The 19,134-nt window shown below is 43.5% G+C and overlaps 2 protein-coding genes across 2 annotated transcripts in view; both read right to left on the reverse strand.

Annotated features, from left to right (window-relative positions):
• Positions 1-1,022, reverse strand: part of LOC143956106 (uncharacterized) — a 38,881-nt gene extending 37,859 nt beyond the window's left edge. The window contains exons 1-2 of the mRNA XM_077466241.1: positions 958-1,022; positions 477-618 (exon numbers count right to left, since the gene is read on the reverse strand). Of these exons, the coding sequence (XP_077322367.1) occupies positions 477-525 (49 nt within the window). The 5' untranslated portion in view covers positions 526-618; positions 958-1,022. The remainder of the gene's footprint in view (positions 1-476; positions 619-957) is intronic.
• LOC143955179 (uncharacterized) overlaps positions 1-2,788 on the reverse strand; it is a 103,351-nt gene extending 100,563 nt beyond the window's left edge. Inside the window, 1 exon segment of the mRNA XM_077465271.1 lies at positions 2,630-2,788. Coding sequence (XP_077321397.1) covers positions 2,630-2,663 — 34 coding nt within the window. The 5' untranslated portion in view covers positions 2,664-2,788.
• Between the last annotated feature and the right edge of the window lie 16,346 nt (positions 2,789-19,134).

The following is a 19,134-nucleotide window of genomic DNA, read 5'->3' on the forward strand; positions in this document are numbered from 1 at the left end:
AGTTTAGGGTATCCTATGCCAATCAGTCACTCCCTTGTCAACATCAGTCACTACTCCTATCAGCCTTGTAACAGAAGGAAGGCACCCCCATCCCTACAGTAAACCATTGCGCCCAGGGCAGCCACCCATTCTGCCCATCACTTGTCCCGGCCCTGCTTGGAACCATTCCAGGAGCCCCGCTAAGGGGAAAACTCCACCACAAAGTTCAGTTGACCTCCCACGAGGTCTAGTCCGATTCAGAAACAGGAAGTGGACACATGCAGGGGAAGGAACATCACAGGACCAAGTGATAACTCTTACCACACCACACATTAACCCTTTAGTAGGCAAACACATGTTTAACCTTTTAGAACCTGCCTATAGGATGATGTGAAGATCTGATTATTTATCTTTTTTTTTTTTTAAAAACTACAATCCTTATATTTAGAAGTAAAATGAGACTTTGACCTGTTTTTTGCATAGTGTCTGTTACCTACCTGTGTCAAAAGGTAGAGAAATGTCCTCCTGTTCACTTTTCATAATCATCCCGACCTCCTCCGGGAATGACTGATCACCCCCCACATACGTCTCTACTTCTTCTTCTTCAACCTCAGCTTTTATATGAATCCGTTCTTCACCCTACACCAAAAATAATAGAAAATATCAATTTAAACATCAAGGCAGATATAAAGGACACAAATGACAGATCATTCAGTATGCACCCCATTGGAAGAACACAAGGAGGAAGAGGACCGGCGATGACAGGTGCCTGGGCTTAAGACCCACAGAGGAAAGGAATGTACATAAAAAAAACAGAAATGGACAATGTAGGGCGCTCATATGAGCTAGAAATGGGGATGGGGGGTGGGTAACAAAGGCTGCACTTCAGATGTTGAAGTAACACAAGAGACTACACAGAAGAACGTCATCTCATGGCTTAGAATATATATTTAGGTCTAGATACCCAGCCCCACCTACCTGATGATGGTGAGGGATGGTGTGATCTTCCTGTGTGGAATCCTGGGAACACAGAGGAGGGGGGACATCTCTCACCCTAAACCCCAAAGATGAAAGAAAAAGAAAAACAAATAGAGCAAGAGATTAAAAATAAAAATATCAGATACAGGGATACATCCTAAATATAGAGCCATTTATTCAACAGTACATATAGAGCCTCTGGTTTATAAACCGGATACATCCTATAGAGCCATTTATCCAACTGTCCATCCAGAGCCTCACGTTTATAGTTCAGCCACATCCTAAATATAGAGCCATTTATCCAAATTTTACTCTAGAGGCTCTGGATGGACAGTTGTGGGATATTGGTGGCAGGGCCAGCTATCTGCCAACTGTTACTGTTGGACTTCTGCACAAATATAAACATGGACTGGTTTATAGACTGGATACAACCTAGCTATCAAGCCAATTATCCAACTGTCCATCCAGAGCCTCTGGTTTAAAGACCGGATACATCCTAAATATAGAACCATTTATCCAACTGTCCATCCAGAGCCTCTGGTTTATAGACCAGATACATCCTAAATATAGTGACAGTAATCCAACTGTCAATCCAGAACCTCTGGTTCATATACCAGATACATCCTAAATATAAAACCATTTATCCAACTGTCCATCCATAGTATCTAGATTATAAATTAGATACATTGTGACTATTGAGCCATTTATCCAACTATGCATCTGCAGTTGGCAGATTGCTTATGGTTTATATTTCAGCCACAACCTAAATATAGAGCCATTTATCCAAATTTTAAACCAGAGTCTCTGGTTTATAGACCAGATACATACTAAATATAGAGCCATTAATCCAAATTTACATCTATAGCCTCTGGTTTATAGATCGGATGCATTCTATAGAGCTATTTATCCAAATGTCCACTCAGAGCCTATTCTGTGCAGAGAGACTACACAGAATGTCATCTCATGGCTTAGAATACATATTTAGGTCTAGATGCCCAGCTCCACCTACCTGATGATGATGAGGGATGGTGTGATCCTCCTGTGTGGAATCCTGGGAACACAGAGGAGGGGGAAATCTCTCACCCTATACCCCAAAGATGAAAGAAAAATAAAAACAAAAAAAGCAAGAAATTAAAAATATAATCTCAAAGCTTTGAATACTTTTGAGTAATAATTGCTCAGTCCCATCTACCTGATGATGGTGGGGGATGGTGTGATCTTCCTGTTTGGAATCCCGGGAATACAGAGGATCCCCCTCCTCCATAGACTGCGGATCCCCGGACTTCTCTTCTTTTTCTACTTTTACCTCAACTTTTATGTCTTTCAGTTCTTCGCCCTAAACCCCAAATATGATAAAATGCATTTATAAAAGGAAACAAGAAATTAAATAGAAGAAGGTTATTTAGAAATGTAGAATTCTACAATTGATTTGAGATCTAATTGCTCAGTCCCACCTACCTGATGATGGTGAGGAGAGGTGTGATCTTCCTGTGTGGAATCCCGGGAAAACAGAGGACGGGGACATCTCTCTGGTGGGTTCCCATTACTGGATCCATCTGTAGGAAACACACACACTGACTGAATACATTGTTTCTATGTGTTTATCAGATGATGGGGGATCTAGGTGGAGCCTCCGTACTGCTCTCTCCTTTACAATAAAGTCTCCTCTTACCCGGTGATGTGAGGGGCGGCTGATTCTCCATCATGATGTCCTTGTAGAGATCCTTGTGTCCTTCTAAATAAATTATAATGTGATGCAATTACCTCTTATGTTGCCAATTCCAACAATGTCTTCTCTTTCCTTCCTCACAACTCACCTCTCACCCAGAACATCCTTTATTAGACCTCTGCATCAGTTCCTGTTCCTTAGTTACATCACTTCCTGTGCATCTATCACTTCCTGTGTGCATCTGACCTCACTTCCTCTCCAGTTGTGGTATCACTGCCTTTGTCTGTACAATCACACTCTTCCTGTCTCCGTGTTCTATTTGATATAACAAGAAAAAATCTCCATCTCTATATTTATTATGTGTCTGTTCTACAATCTAGCAACTCCAGATGGACAGTTGGATAAATGGTTCAACATACACAATAAATCTGGTCTATAAACCAGAGGCTCTGGATGAACAGTTGGATAAATGTATCTATATTTAGGCTATATCCAGTCTATAAACCAGAGGCTCTGGATGGACAGTTGGATTAATGGCTCTATTTAGGATGTATCTGGTCTATAAACCAGAGGCTCTGGATGGACAGTTTGATAAATGGTTCTATATTTAGGATGTATCTGGTTTATAAAACAGAGGCTCTGGATGGACAGTTTGTTAAATGGTTATATAAAATAAAAATGACTTATAAGTCCCAAATATTATATATACTGTGTCTTGCAAAACTATTCACCCCCTTGGCTTTTTACCTATTTTGTTACATTACAGCCTTTATTTATTTTTTTATCTGAATTATATGTGATGGATCAGAAAACAATAGTCTACATTTGTGAAGTAAAATTCATACCAGACCCTTATCCTAGCAAGCAGCTATGGCAGGCCAGGAAAGGGGGGGCAAGCGAGCGCCATTCCCCCTCCTGAACCATACCAGGCTGCTTGCTCTAAACATGGGAAGGGTGCTTTGGCCTCATCCACACAACCCTTGCCCGGGGGTTGTGGGTGTCTCTGGGTTCTCCCATTCACCAAAAAAGTAAAAACGATAGGAGACAGTTTCATGCCCTGTACACACAGTCGGACATTCCGACAACAAAATCCATGGGATTTTTTCTGATGGATTTTTTCCGACGGAAACTTGTCTTGCATACACACGGTCGCACAAAGTTGTCGGAAAATCTGATCGTTCAGAGCGAGGTGACGTACAACGGGACTATAAAGAGAACAGTATCCAATAGCTTTTGTCTCATAATTTATTCTAGGCATGCGTGGCACTTTGTCCGTCGGAATTGTATACACACGATTGGAATTGAAACGATCAGATTTTGTTGTCAGAAAATTTTAGATCCTGCTCTCAAACCTCGTGTGTCAGAAATTCCAACGGAAAAAGTCAGATCGAGATTGGATTTTCCGACAACAAGATCTCATCGCACATTTTCAGATAGTCCGACCGTGTGTACAGGGCATTAGACTATTCCTTTATTAAAATATAAAAAGTGTCCTGCGATGTCCGTCCATCTGCAATCACAAGGACCAGAAAAATAGAAAAAATAAAAAAGCTTTGCCTCAATGGCAGATGTTATATAGGCAAGGGTGGGTCCACCCGGTGATGTAAATGGGTGACCTCATCCTCTTCTGATGTCATGTGACACCATGTGATGTCAGACGGGACGGGTCGCCCGTTTACATCAACGGGTGGCCCCGCTCTTACCTATATAACAGCTGTCATGGGATGGATGGACTTCGCGGGACACTTTTTTTATTTTATTTTTTAATAAAGGAGTTGTCCAAAACTGTCTCCTGTCATTTTAACTTTTTTGGTGAATGGTATCCCTACCCATTAACATGGGGGGGCGGGATCTGGGGGCCAACTTGTTAAAGGGGGCTTCCAGATTCTGATAAGCCCCTTTGCCCGCAGACCCCCACAACTTTTCATGGATGCCTACTCTGATAAGGGTCTGGTATGGATCCACTCGTTTGTATGCTAGTCCGCCTGACTTTTCAAATGAATGGACTTGCCCAGACACAGAGTAAAGTCCGTTCATTTTGAACGTGACTCCAGGTATGACAGGACTAGCGAACAAAGTCAATGTCGCTGCATCCATTGGCAAGATTGACACCTTGCTAGCCACGTCACCTGGTATGGATTTAAAGGGGAACCCCTACTCCGAAAAAATGCCATGGGGTCCCCCCAAAGTCCATACCAGTCCCTTTTCCGAGCACGCAGCCCAGCTGGTCAGGAAAGGGGTGGGGACGAGCAAGCGCCCCCCTCATGAGCCGTACCAGGTTGTGCGCCCTCAACATGGGGGTGGGTGCTTTGGGGAAGGAGGGCGCCCTGCAGGCCCCCCCCAAGCACTTTGTCCCCATGTTAATGAGGACAAGGGCCTCTTCCCGACAACCCTGGCTGTTGGTTGTCGGGGTCTGCGGGCGGGGGCTTATCGGAATCCAGGAACCCACTTTAATAAGGTGTCCCCCAGATTCCGGCCCCCACCCTATGTGAATGAGTATGGGGTACGATGTACCCATACCCATTAAACTGGGGGAAAAAAGTGTAAATAGAAAACACACAACACAGGTTTTTAAAGTAGTTTATTAGGCAGCTCCGGGGGTCTTCTTCTGACTTCAGGGTCTTCTCACTGGGCTCCTCCACTATCTTCTGCTCTTTTGCCGCTCTTTCGCTAGTGGAGGAACCCAGCTTTCTCCTTCATCGTCGCTCTCTCTCTGGCTGTAATGCCAGGGACGAGTTGCGCAGTGACTTATATAGGCATAAGGGGTGGGGTCACCGAGTGATGTCACATGGTGACCCCACCCCTTATGATGCCACAGTCCCAGCATCCCCCGTTCGCTCGTCCCCACCCCCTTTTCTGACCAGCTGGGCTGCGTGCTCGGATAAGGGTCTGGTATGGACTTTGAGGGTACCCCACTCTGTTTTTTCAGCATAGGGGTTCCCCTTTAAATCCATACCAGGCGACTGGGCTAGTAAGGTGTCAATCTTGCCAATGAAGGCGGCGACATTGACTGCCTTCGCTAGTCCCATCGTACCTGAAGTCACGTTCAAAATTAATGGACTTTACTCCGTGTGTGGGCAAGTCCGTTCATTTGGAAAATCCGGTGGACCTCCGCTGGAAAGTCCGGCAGATTGTCCGCCGGATAGTCTGATCGTGTGAGTAGAGTAAAATGCAAAGTTTAGATGGAAAAGTTACAGAAAGAGAGTATTAAAAAAATAAAAAACTGTCCCCTTTTAAGAGTTTTATTCCCTGTCCCGCATCCTCAGCCAGTGATTTTTTTTCCCCAGGACGCTTTGAGTCTTACCGTAGCCATGGCGGCTCTGGTCCTTTTTCCTGCTCGCTGCATAGGAAAGGAGGAGGAGTAATGAGCAGCGGAGGGGCACAGTGACTTCCCCTCGACGTGGCGCAAAGTACATACTGGGCTCAGTGCGCATGCATGGCCTGGAATGACATGTCGGAGGGCAATCTGTAATCAGAGCCAACCCCTGCTGCTGATGCACAGGCACAATGGGTGGTAAAGCTCCTAAAATCAATTACTTCTGCCAGGAGGGGGTCCAGACTTTCACTGAACCTTTCCTCATCCCTCTTTCCTTTAATATTTGGCTCCATTTTGGGCTCAGGGCTTCTCTGCATATCCAGTGTGTGTCCTGCAGTCCAAAAGGGCTTCAACAAATAGGTATGTGTCATTTTTCTTTTGCTTCACTCTTGATACAGTAATTCTGTTGGCCTTTCTGCAATGGTTTTCTATTATTTCCCTTTCTTCATCTTCCTACAGCTGATCCTCCTGCCCATTTTTCGCCATGAGCCATTTGTCACAAAGCCAAGATCCTCTTGTGTCCAATAGATATGTGATCATCTGTTTGTGAGTATACAAAAAAAAGAGTGCGCCACTGACAAACAAACCCTGTTTGTCTCAGCCCTGTTCCGGCAAAGTGGTCCAGAAAGTCTTCAGGAAGCTATGACAACAACGAAAGTTCAGAGAAAGTATCACGCTCTTCACGCCATTAATCTTCCAGGAGATCTGGGTCTCAATGGCGTCATCGCTCTCCTTCACCCCCATGTCGAAGGCTCAAGCAAGAAGTGTTGGGCATGTGGCGCTGTACCACTCCCTGATAAATTGGTCTGTAAGGACTGTTTCAGGGATTACGCAGCCAGCCAAGAACTAGAGTCAACAGATGGTCGATCTGCTCAAACAGTCCATGAAAGACCTCCTCCTCGTGCCCAAAGCCCGGAATAAATCCAAGGGGAATCGGAGATTCGCTGTCCAAGGGCCTCGGCTATGGAATGCTCTACCAATCAACATCCGCCTGGAAGAAAATCACCTGGCTTTTAGGAAAAAACTCAAGACCTTCCTCTTTTAGCAGATGATCAAAGCTCGCCACAGCGCCTAGAGGCGATTCAGTTTGCATTGTGCGCTATACAAGTATTTCATTCATTCAAAGATTCTTTTTCAGAACTGGCGACCATTATTCCCGCCTATCTGGCTTCTCAGGCTGTTCAGGCACAAGACCTAGACCCCGGCACTCTGGGCCTTTCACCGGGCAGTAACCTGCTACCTACATCAGGAAGTACAGCCAGGCATTCTTCTCCTATGGATCCTTTTGGGGTCATGGACGGAGAACATTGAAACAGCCCTCCGCCAAGACGTCTCTAAGGACAATATAATCAAAGCTCTGAAGGAGCTTAAGTTGGTGGCAGATTTTGTGGGTGAAGCAGCCATTAACACCATCCATTGTTCAGCTAACTCAATGCTACATTCAGTCATGGCAAAATGGGTCCTATGGACAGCTGATCTTGCATTAAAATAAAATTGGTACAAGATTCCTTTCGGTGAAAATTCCCTCTTCGGCGAAAAGCTTGATAAAGCAATTTCCCAAGTAACCGGGGCAAAATTCAGCTTACTTCCTTGGGACAGGAAGGCCCAGAGATCAAGAAATTATTTGTCTCGATTTTGACAATCAAGCTCCAGAGTCTTTAAGTATAATAAAAGATCGTGGTGAGGCATTCAGTCGTCCTTTCTGGGCACCAGAAGGGACAAGACTCTCATCACTCCCCAGGCGGGGACAAAGTTTTTTTGACACCAAAGGGGCGGAGATGCCCCCAGTAGGAGCCCGACTATAACAGATGCCAGGACCCATGGGTCCTATCAACAAATTGGAACAATTTACAGGTTTCTATTCCAACTTCTTCCTGGTACAGAAGAAAAGAGGTGACTGGAGGCCTGTAATAGATTTGAAGAGATTCAACAGTTAAATTCATCTTGACAGTTTCAAGTTGGAGTCGCTGCAGACAATCATTCAAGTCATACAACCAGGAGATTGGTTGATATCAATAGACCTGCAGGACGCCTACCTTCATGTCCCTGTCCTACCATCTTTTCCAAAGTATCTAAGGTTTCCAGTGGGTCGTGTCCACCTGCAATTCCAGACTCTACCCTTCAGGCTGTGCACCTCCCCCTCAGTGTTAACGAAGGTGTTAATATCTGTCCTCGCCCCTCTAAGGGAGAGAGGGTTAAGAATTTATTTGGACGATATCCTATTGTTATCAAACAACCAGGATCAACTTATAGCCCACAGAGAAATATTTCTGCAGTGATTGTCAGAACTAGGTTGGTTAGTGAATCACCGAAAGAGCCAACTGATCCCAACACAACAAATGATTTACCTGAAATAGATAAGAACTACAAACTAGTTCAAGGTTATCTGCTGCTATTTCTAATTATAAAGTATAAATGTGCATGCACATTAGAAGTAAACACTCTCTGAGACACGTTCAGCTCAGGCTACTTCTAACTTCTGATTTATTCGTGGGCGGTGTTAATATTTTATACAGAAATATACGTCATTGCTATGTCAGTCTAATAGATACATCTTATTGGTTACAATACAAGAGAAATGAAGAAACTTAATGCTTGAAGTTTGGTTGAAGCTGGTTTTCTTATCTCAAATGCATTCTTCTAACGCGTGGGATGTAGGGTATAGACGCCATCTTAACTCCGAATGGAGAGTCAATCTGTATACTACATAATAAGTAAGGAGCATAGGAACATGTATACACATAAGCAAATAGACATTTTCTGATTATCATTATGTACATTCGATTCCTTAACATACCTAGGGGGAATGTTCGATACAGATCTCGGAGGAGCAGGTAACCCCAGTGCTGTGTGAGCAGGAACAACCAAGTGAGGAGATTGTCTCTGAATATATGCAACTGACCTTCTTAAATGTGATCTTATTGCAGATCATGTGTGAGTGCAACTGTCTTTTATTACCCACATGTCGTTTCTAGTTTATTTATTTGCGCAATGAGGTATGTCCTTTTTTTGTTTGTTTGAGCAATATTGATCTATGAAGGATTGAAAGCAATGAAGGTTTGAAAGCAATCCACCACATGTGAACATCATCAGAGACTACAGACCTGATCATTGGGGTACCGTTGTCCTTTTATGTTTTGTCTTACAAATTAGTGGTATTTGACTTTTTTCCCAGTATCTCCAGAAATCTACAAGCATTTTGTAAGAACAGCAATTTATATCTAGTGTGGTTTACTGGACACATATATATATATATATATATATATATATATATATATATATATATATATATATACACACAGTGCCTTGCGAAAGTATTCGGCCCCCTTGAACTTTTCAATCTTTTGCCACATTTCAGACTTCAAAACATAAAGATATACAGTTTAATTTTTTGTGAAGAATCACCAACAAGTGGGACACAATTGTGAAGTGGAACGAAATCTATTGGATATTTTAAACTTTTTTAGCAAATAAAAAACTGAAAAGTGGTGCGTGCAAAATTATTCGGCCCCTTTACTTTCAGTGCAGCAAACTCACTCCAGAAGTTCAGCGAGGATCTCTGAATGATCCAATGTTGTCCTAAATGACTGATGGTGATAAATAGAATCCACCTGTGTGTAATCAAGTCTCTGTATAAATGCACCTGCTCTGTGATAGTCTCAGGGTTCTGTTGAAAGCGCAGAGAGCATCATGAAGACCAAGGAACACACCAGGCAGGTCCGTAATACTGGTGGAGAAGTTTAAAGCCGGATTTGGATACAAAAAGGTTTCCCAAGCTTTAAACATCCCAAGGAGTACTGTGCAAGCGATCATTTTGAAATGGAAGGAGTATCAGACCACTGCAAATCTACCAAGACCTGGCCGTCCCTCTAAACTTTCAGCTCAGGCAAGGAGAAGGCTGATCAGAGATGCAGCCAAGAGGCCCATGATCACTCTGGATGAACTGCAGAGAACTACAGCTGAGGTGGGAGAGTCTGTCCATAGGACAACAATCAGTCGTACACTGCACAAATCTGGCCTTTATGGAAGAGTGGCAAGAAGAAAGCCATTTCTCAAAGATATCCATAAAAAGTCTCGTCTAAAGTTTGCCACAAGCCACCTGGGAGACACACCAAACATGTTGAAGAAGGTGCTCTGGTCAGATGAAACCAAAATCCAACTTTTTGCCCACAATGCAAAACGATATGTTTGGCGTAAAAGCAACACAGCTCATCACCCTCAACACACCATCCCCACTGTCAAACATGGTGGTGGCAGCATCATGGTTTGGGCCTGCTTTTCTTCAGCAGGGACAGGGAAGATGGTTAAAATTGAGGGGAAGATGGATGCAGCCAAATACAGGACCATTCTGGATGAAAACCTGTTGGAGTCTGCAAAAGACCTGAAACTGGGACGGAGATTTATCTTCCAACAAGACAATGATCCCAAACATACAGTAAAATCTACAAAGGAATGGTTCACAAATAAACGTATCCAGGTGTTAGAATGGCCAAGTCAAAGCCCAGACCTGAATCCAATCGAGAATCTGTGGAAAGAGCTGAAAACTGCTGTTCACAAACACTCTCCATCCAACCTCACTGAGCTCGAGCTGTTTTGCAACGAAGAATGGGCAAGAATTTCAGTCTCTCGATGTGCAAAACTGATAGAGACATACCCCAAGCGACTTGCAGCTGTAATCGCAGCAAAAAGGTGGCTCTACAAAGTATTAACGCAAGGGGGCCGAATAATTTTGCACGCCCCACTTTTCATTTTTTTATTAGTTAAAAAAAGTTTCAAAAATCCAATATATTTTGTTCCACTTTACAATTGTGTCCCACTTGTTGGTGATTCTTCACAAAAAATAAAAATTGTATCTCTTTATGTTTGAAGCCTGAAATGTGACAAAAGTTCAAGGGGGCCGAATACTTTCGCAAGGCACTATATATATATATATATATATATATATATATATATATATATATATATATATATATATGAATGATTAGTTTATTTATTTTTGGAGGATAACATCCTTTATTGGATTACATTATTTATTGGATCAATGTCCTATATTAAGGTTGATGGTAGCCCTTTATTAAATTTTTATATATGTATGTATACTGCTTATCAAATGATTTAGCTTACTATTAATACCACCTTATCTGTGTACACCCAAATAGGGCTCAGGGACCCTTTCCTCACTCTGTTTTTAGGGAGAGATGGAAATTCTGTTAGGCTCGGCTCACACAGGGGCGGCACGACTTGCAGCGCGACTCACAGACGCGACCAGCACATGACTTCAGCAGCGACTTGCAAAACGACTTCTGTATAGAAGTCAATGCAAGTCGCCTGAAGTCGCTTATTATTTGTTCCACTTTAATTTCCAGACGTTTTACTCCTGTTTTGCAATAACATAAGACTAACAGAGTACACGTCCACTTTATGCTCTGTAACGGATCACTCTGCTTGAGTGTTTCCGTCAGTATACAGCCTCCTCCAGTCTGAACATCAGGTATCAGATATTACAGCCCATATATTGTAAGAACCAGGTGAGACTAGCTCAGTTACAAAACTGCAAAATGGAACGGTTTATTGAAACACAGGTACACAGAGATATTCAAATTTCTCATCAGTAGACTGTTGAATCAGCAGGGAGAGTTTTTGAAGGAATTCCCCATTCCCCTCTCACAGCTAATCTACATACACATCCCATAATACCCAAGGCAGACAGAACAATGAAATACAGCCACACCCTAAATGACCCAACACAGAGCACACCATAGTATGAGACAATATATACATACATACATACATACACACACACACACACAAAACATCCCAGTGTAGTTATACAGTGAGTCCGATTAGTACAGATCAGACTGAGGTTCTCGATCATCCTGTGCCCCTATTAGAGACACATGGTTACTTAGACATAGGAGGTGCATGGGGAGCTGAAAAAAGGGTTTTCCAACCTCCCCAAGGGATTCCAAGGGCCCCCCCGCCTAAAGCGACTCCCGTCACATGCTCTATTGGAGGTCTACATAATGATGGCAGACACAAGTCTTTGCAAATGACATCATCCCTATACCGCGGCAGGTGAGTAGGAAGTGATGTTTGGAGCACACTTCCAGTTACACTCCCGGAACATGAACACTATGGCGTACATTCCAGACACTAGTTTGATCACCATGAAAGACCTATACACAGGGGTCAAGTCCTGGGAAAAAAAGTGTGGGAACTCCCACTCAAGATCCATTCCCCCACCAAAAAAAAAAAAAAGGTACGCTCATATGCATATATACTTCACAGAAAATATAGTACAACATTTATTGTAAAGTGCCAGTTTACAAAAACAAAATAACGTGTCAAACAAAACAATCAACACAATGGGTGATGATCTTTCCCTCGCAGGGAATTTCTACCACAAATACACCCTGTTCCAAATTCTGTTACACAGCCCATTAGAAAATATCCCACAAACAGGAATAAGTATTGGCAGAGTATTGAAGAGTATTGACAGGGTATTGCAGAGTATTGATAGGGTATTGCAGAGTATTGGCAGGGTATGTATTGAAGAGTATTGGCAGAGTATTGCAGAGCATCGGCAGGGTATGTATTGGCAGGGTATTGCAGAGTATTGATAGGGTATTGCAGAGTATTGGCAGGGTATTGCAGAGTATTGATAGGGTATGTATTGTAGAGTATTGATAGGGTATTTCAGAGTATTGGCAGGGTATTTCAGAGTATTGGCAGGGTATTGCAGAGTATTGGCAGGGTATGTATTGGCAGGGTATTGCAGAGTATTGATAGGGTATTGCAGAGTATTGGCAGGGTATTGCAGAGTATTGGCACAGTATTGCAGAGTATTGATAGGTTATTGCAGAGTATTGGCAGGTTATTGCTGAGTATTGGCAGGGTATGTATTGTAGAGTATTGGCAGAGTATTGTAGAGTATTGGCAGGGTATGTATTGGCAGGGTATGTATTGGCAGGGTATTGCAGAGTATTGGCACAGTATTGCAGAGTATTGATGGGGTATTGCAGAGTATTGGCAGGGTATTGCAGAGTATTGGCAGGGTATTGAAGAGTATTGGCAGAGTATTGGCAGAGTATTGAAGAGTATTGGCAGAGTATTGAAGAGTATTGGCAGAGTATTGAAGAGTATTGGCAGGGTATTGCAGAGTATTGGCAGGGTATGTATTGGCAGAGTATTGGCAGAGTATTGCAGAGTATTGACAGGGTATTGCAGAGTATTGGCAGGGTATTTATTGGCAGGGTATTGGCAGGGTATTGCAGAGTATTGGCAGGGTATTTATTGGCAGAGTATTGGCAGGGTATTGCAGAGTATTGGCAGGGTGTTGCAGAGTATTGGCAGGGTATGTATTGCAGAGTATTGCAGAGTATTGGCAGAGTATTGACAGGGTATTGCAGAGTATTGGCAGGGTATTTATTGGCAGAGTATTGACAGGGTATTGCAGAGTATTGATAGGGTATTGCAGGGTGTGTATTGGCAGAGTATTGGCAGGGTATTGCAGAGTATTGGCAGGGTATGTATTGCAGAGTATTGGCAGAGTATTGACAGGGTATTGCAGAGTATTGGCAGGGTATTTATTGGCAGAGTATTGGCAGGGTATTGCAGAGTATTGCTAGGGTATTGCAGGGTGTGTATTGGCAGAGTATTGGCAGGGTATTGCAGAGTATTGGCAGGGTATGTATTGCAGAGTATTGGCAGAGTATTGGCAGAGTATTGACAGGGTATTGCAGAGTATTGGCAGGGTATTTATTGGCAGAGTATTGGCAGGATATTGCAGAGTATTGGCACAGTATTGCAGAGTATTGATGGGGTATTGCAGAGTATTGGCAGGGTATTGCAGAGTATTGGCAGGGTATTGAAGAGTATTGGCAGAGTATTGGCAGAGTATTGAAGAGTATTGACAGGGTATTGCAGAGTATTGGCAGGGTATTTATTGGCAGAGTATTGGCAGGGTATTGCAGAGTATTGCAGAGTATTGGCACAGTATTGCAGAGTATTGATAGGGTATTGCAGAGTATTGGCAGGGTGTTGCAGAGTATTGGCAGGGTATGTATTGCAGAGTATTGGCAGGATATTGAAGAGTATTGGCAGGGTATTGCAGAGTATTGGCAGGGTATGTATTGGCAGGGTATTGCAGAGTATTGGCAGGGTATTGCAGAGTATTGACAGAGTATTGCAGAGTATTGATAGGGTACTGCAGAGTATTGGCAGGGTATGTATTGCAGAGTATTGGCGGGGTATTGCAGAGTATTGGCGGGGTATTGCAGAGTATTGGCGGGGTAGTGCAGAGTATTGATAGGGTAGTGCAGAGTATTGATAGGGTATTGCAGAGTATTGGCAGGGTATTGCAGAGTATTGATACTGATAGGGTATTGCAGAGTATTGATAGGGTATTGCAGAGTATTGGCAGGGTATTGCAGAGTATTGATAGGGTATTGCAGAGTATTGGCAGGGTATTGCAGAGTATTGATAGGGTACTGCAGAGTATTGGCAGGGTATGTATTGCAGAGTATTGACTGGTATTTCAGAGTATTGGCGGGTATTGCAGAGTATTGGCGGGGTATTGCAGAGTATTGGCGGGGTATTGCAGAGTATTGATAGGGTAGTGCAGAGTATTGATAGGGTACTGCAGAGTATTGGCAGGGTATGTATTGCAGAGTATTGGCGGGGTATTGCAGAGTATTGACGGGGTATTGCAGAGTATTGCAGAGTATTGGCACAGTATTGCAGAGTATTGATAGGGTATTGCAGAGTATTGGCAGGGTGTTGCAGAGTATTGGCAGGGTATGTATTGCAGAGTATTGGCAGGATATTGAAGAGTATTGGCAGGGTATTGCAGAGTATTGGCAGGGTATGTATTGGCAGGGTATTGCAGAGTATTGGCAGGGTATTGCAGAGTATTGACAGAGTATTGCAGAGTATTGATAGGGTACTGCAGAGTATTGGCAGGGTATTGCAGAGTATTGGCAGGGTATGTATTGCAGAGTATTGGCGGGGTATTGCAGAGTATTGGCGGGGTATTGCAGAGTATTGGCGGGGTAGTGCAGAGTATTGATAGGGTAGTGCAGAGTATTGATAGGGTATTGCAGAGTATTGGCAGGGTATTGCAGAGTATTGATACTGATAGGGTATTGCAGAGTATTGATAGGGTATTGCAGAGTATTGGCAGGGTATTGCAGAGTATTGATAGGGTATTGCAGAGTATTGGCAGGGTATTGCAGAGTATTGATAGGGTACTGCAGAGTATTGGCAGGGTATGTATTGCAGAGTATTGACGGGTATTGCAGAGTATTGGCAGGGTATTGCAGAGTATTGGCAGGGTATGTATTGGCAGGGTATTGCAGAGCATTGATAGGGTATTGCAGAGTATTGGCAGGGTATTGCAGAGTATTGGCACAGTATTGCAGAGTATTGATAGGTTATTGCAGAGTATTGGCAGGTTATTGCAGAGTATTGGCAGGGTATGTATTGTAGAGTATTGGCAGAGTATTGTAGAGTATTGGCAGGGTATGTATTGGCAGGGTATGTATTGGCAGGGTATTGCAGAGTATTGGCACAGTATTGCAGAGTATTGATGGGGTATTGCAGAGTATTGGCAGGGTATTGCAGAGTATTGGCAGGGTATTGAAGAGTATTGGCAGAGTATTGAAGAGTATTGGCAGAGTATTGAAGAGTATTGGCAGAGTATTGGCAGAGTATTGAAGAGTATTGGCAGGGTATTGCAGAGTATTGGCAGGGTATGTATTGGCAGAGTATTGCGGAGTATTGACAGGGCATTGCAGAGTATTGGCAGGGTATTTATTGGCAGAGTATTGGCAGGGTATTGCAGAGTATTGGCAGGGTATTTTTTGGCAGAGTATTGGCAGGGTGTTGCAGAGTATTGGCAGGGTATGTATTGCAGAGTATTGCAGAGTATTGGCAGAGTATTGACAGGGTATTGCAGAGTATTGGCAGGGTATTTATTGGCAGAGTATTGGCAGGGTATTGCAGAGTATTGGCAGGGTATGTATTGCAGAGTATTGGCAGAGTATTGGCAGAGTATTGCAGAGTATTGGCAGGGTATTTATTGGCAGAGTATTGGCAGGGTATTGCAGAGTATTGCTAGGGTATTGCAGGGTGTGTATTGGCAGAGTATTGGCAGGATATTGCAGAGTATTGGCACAGTATTGCAGAGTATTGATGGGGTATTGCAGAGTATTGGCAGGGTATTGAAGAGTATTGGCAGAGTATTGGCAGAGTATTGAAGAGTATTGACAGGGTATTGCAGAGTATTGGCAGGGTATTTATTGGCAGAGTATTGGCAGGGTATTGCAGAGTATTGCAGAGTATTGGCACAGTATTGCAGAGTATTGATAGGGTATTGCAGAGTATTGGCAGGGTGTTGCAGAGTATTGGCAGGGTATGTATTGCAGAGTATTGCAGAGTATTGGCAGAGTATTGACAGGGTATTGCAGAGTATTGGCAGGGTGTGTATTGGCAGAGTATTGGCAGGGTATTGCAGAGTATTGGCAGGGTATGTATTGCAGAGTATTGGCAGAGTATTGGCAGAGTATTGCAGAGTATTGGCAGGGTATTTATTGGCAGAGTATTGGCAGGGTATTGCAGAGTATTGCTAGGGTATTGCAGGGTGTGTATTGGCAGAGTATTGGCAGGATATTGCAGAGTATTGGCACAGTATTGCAGAGTATTGATGGGGTATTGCAGAGTATTGGCAGGGTATTGAAGAGTATTGGCAGAGTATTGGCAGAGTATTGAAGAGTATTGACAGGGTATTGCAGAGTATTGGCAGGGTATTTATTGGCAGAGTATTGGCAGGGTATTGCAGAGTATTGCAGAGTATTGGCACAGTATTGCAGAGTATTGATAGGGTATTGCAGAGTATTGGCAGGGTGTTGCAGAGTATTGGCAGGGTATGTATTGCAGAGTATTGGCAGGATATTGAAGAGTATTGGCAGGGTATTGCAGAGTATTGGCAGGGTATGTATTGGCAGGGTATTGCAGAGTATTGGCAGGGTATTGCAGAGTATTGACAGAGTATTGCAGAGTATTGATAGGGTACTGCAGAGTATTGGCAGGGTATGTATTGCAGAGTATTGGCGGGGTATTGCAGAGTATTGGCGGGGTATTGCAGAGTATTGGCGGGGTAGTGCAGAGTATTGATAGGGTAGTGCAGAGTATTGATAGGGTATTGCAGAGTATTGGCAGGGTATTGCAGAGTATTGATACTGATAGGGTATTGCAGAGTATTGATAGGGTATTGCAGAGTATTGGCAGGGTATTGCAGAGTATTGGCAGGGTATTGCAGAGTATTGATAGGGTATTGCAGAGTATTGGCAGGGTATTGCAGAGTATTGATAGGGTACTGCAGAGTATTGGCAGGGTATGTATTGCAGAGTATTGACTGGTATTTCAGAGTATTGGCGGGTATTGCAGAGTATTGGCGGGGTATTGCAGAGTATTGGCGGGGTATTGCAGAGTATTGATAGGGTAGTGCAGAGTATTGATAGGGTACTGCAGAGTATTGGCAGGGTATGTATTGCAGAGTATTGGCGGGGTATTGCAGAGTATTGGCGGGGTATTGCAGAGTATTGGCACAGTATTGCAGAGTATTGATAGGGTATTGCAGAGTATTGGCAGGGTGTTGCAGAGTATTGGCAGGGTGTTGCAGAGTATTGGCAGGGTATGTATTGCAGAGTATTGGCAGGATATTGAAGAGTATTGGCAGGGTATTGCAGAGTATTGGCAGGGTATGTATTGGCAGGGTATTGCAGAGTATTGGCAGGGTATGTATTGGCAGGGTATTGCAGAGTATTGGCAGGGTATTGCAGAGTATTGACAGAGTATTGCAGAGTATTGATAGGGTACTGCAGAGTATTGGCAGGGTATTGCAGAGTATTGGCAGGGTATGTATTGCAGAGTATTGGCGGGGTATTGCAGAGTATTGGCGGGGTAGTGCAGAGTATTGATAGGGTAGTGCAGAGTATTGATAGGGTATTGCAGAGTATTGGCAGGGTATTGCAGAGTATTGATACTGATAGGGTATTGCAGAGTATTGATAGGGTATTGCAGAGTATTGGCAGGGTATTGCAGAGTATTGATAGGGTATTGCAGAGTATTGGCAGGGTATTGCAGAGTATTGATAGGGTACTGCAGAGTATTGGCAGGGTATGTATTGCAGAGTATTGACGGGTATTGCAGAGTATTGGCGGGTATTGCAGAGTATTGGCGGGGTATTGCAGAGTATTGATAGGGTAGTGCAGAGTATTGATAGGGTACTGCAGAGTATTGGCAGGGTATGTATTGCAGAGTATTGGCGAGGTATTGCAGAGTATTGGCGGGGTATTGCAGAGTATTGATGAGTATTGGCAGGGTATTGCAGAGTATTGGCAGGGTATTGCAGAGTATTGGCAGGGTATGTATTGGCAGGGTATTGCAGAGCATTGATAGGGTATTGCAGAGTATTGGCAGGGTATTGCAGAGTATTGGCACAGTATTGCAGAGTATTGATAGGTTATTGCAGAGTATTGGCAGGTTATTGCAGAGTATTGGCAGGGTATGTATTGTAGAGTATTGGCAGAGTATTGTAGAGTATTGGCAGGGTATGTATTGGCAGGGTATGTATTGGCAGGGTATTGCAGAGTATTGGCACAGTATTGCAGAGTATTGATGGGGTATTGCAGAGTATTGGCAGGGTATTGCAGAGTATTGGCAGGGTATTGCAGAGTATTGGCAGAGTATTGAAGAGTATTGGCAGAGTATTGGCAGAGTATTGGCAGAGTATTGAAGAGTATTGGCAGGGTATTGCAGAGTATTGGCAGGGTATGTATTGGCAGAGTATTGGCAGAGTATTGCGGAGTATTGACAGGGCATTGCAGAGTATTGGCAGGGTATTTATTGGCAGAGTATTGGCAGGGTATTGCAGAGTATTGGCAGGGTATTTTTTGGCAGAGTATTGGCAGGGTGTTGCAGAGTATTGGCAGGGTATGTATTGCAGAGTATTGCAGAGTATTGGCAGAGTATTGACAGGGTATTGCAGAGTATTGGCAGGGTATTTATTGGCAGAGTATTGGCAGGGTATTGCAGAGTATTGATAGGGTATTGCAGGGTGTGTATTGGCAGAGTATTGGCAGGGTATTGCAGAGTATTGGCAGGGTATGTATTGCAGAGTATTGGCAGAGTA

This window comes from Lithobates pipiens, unplaced genomic scaffold (assembly GCF_037356315.1).
Source record: "Lithobates pipiens isolate NorthernLeopardFrog02 unplaced genomic scaffold, aLitPip1_a1.2 Scaffold_35, whole genome shotgun sequence".
Lineage (NCBI taxonomy): Eukaryota > Metazoa > Chordata > Amphibia > Anura > Ranidae > Lithobates > Lithobates pipiens.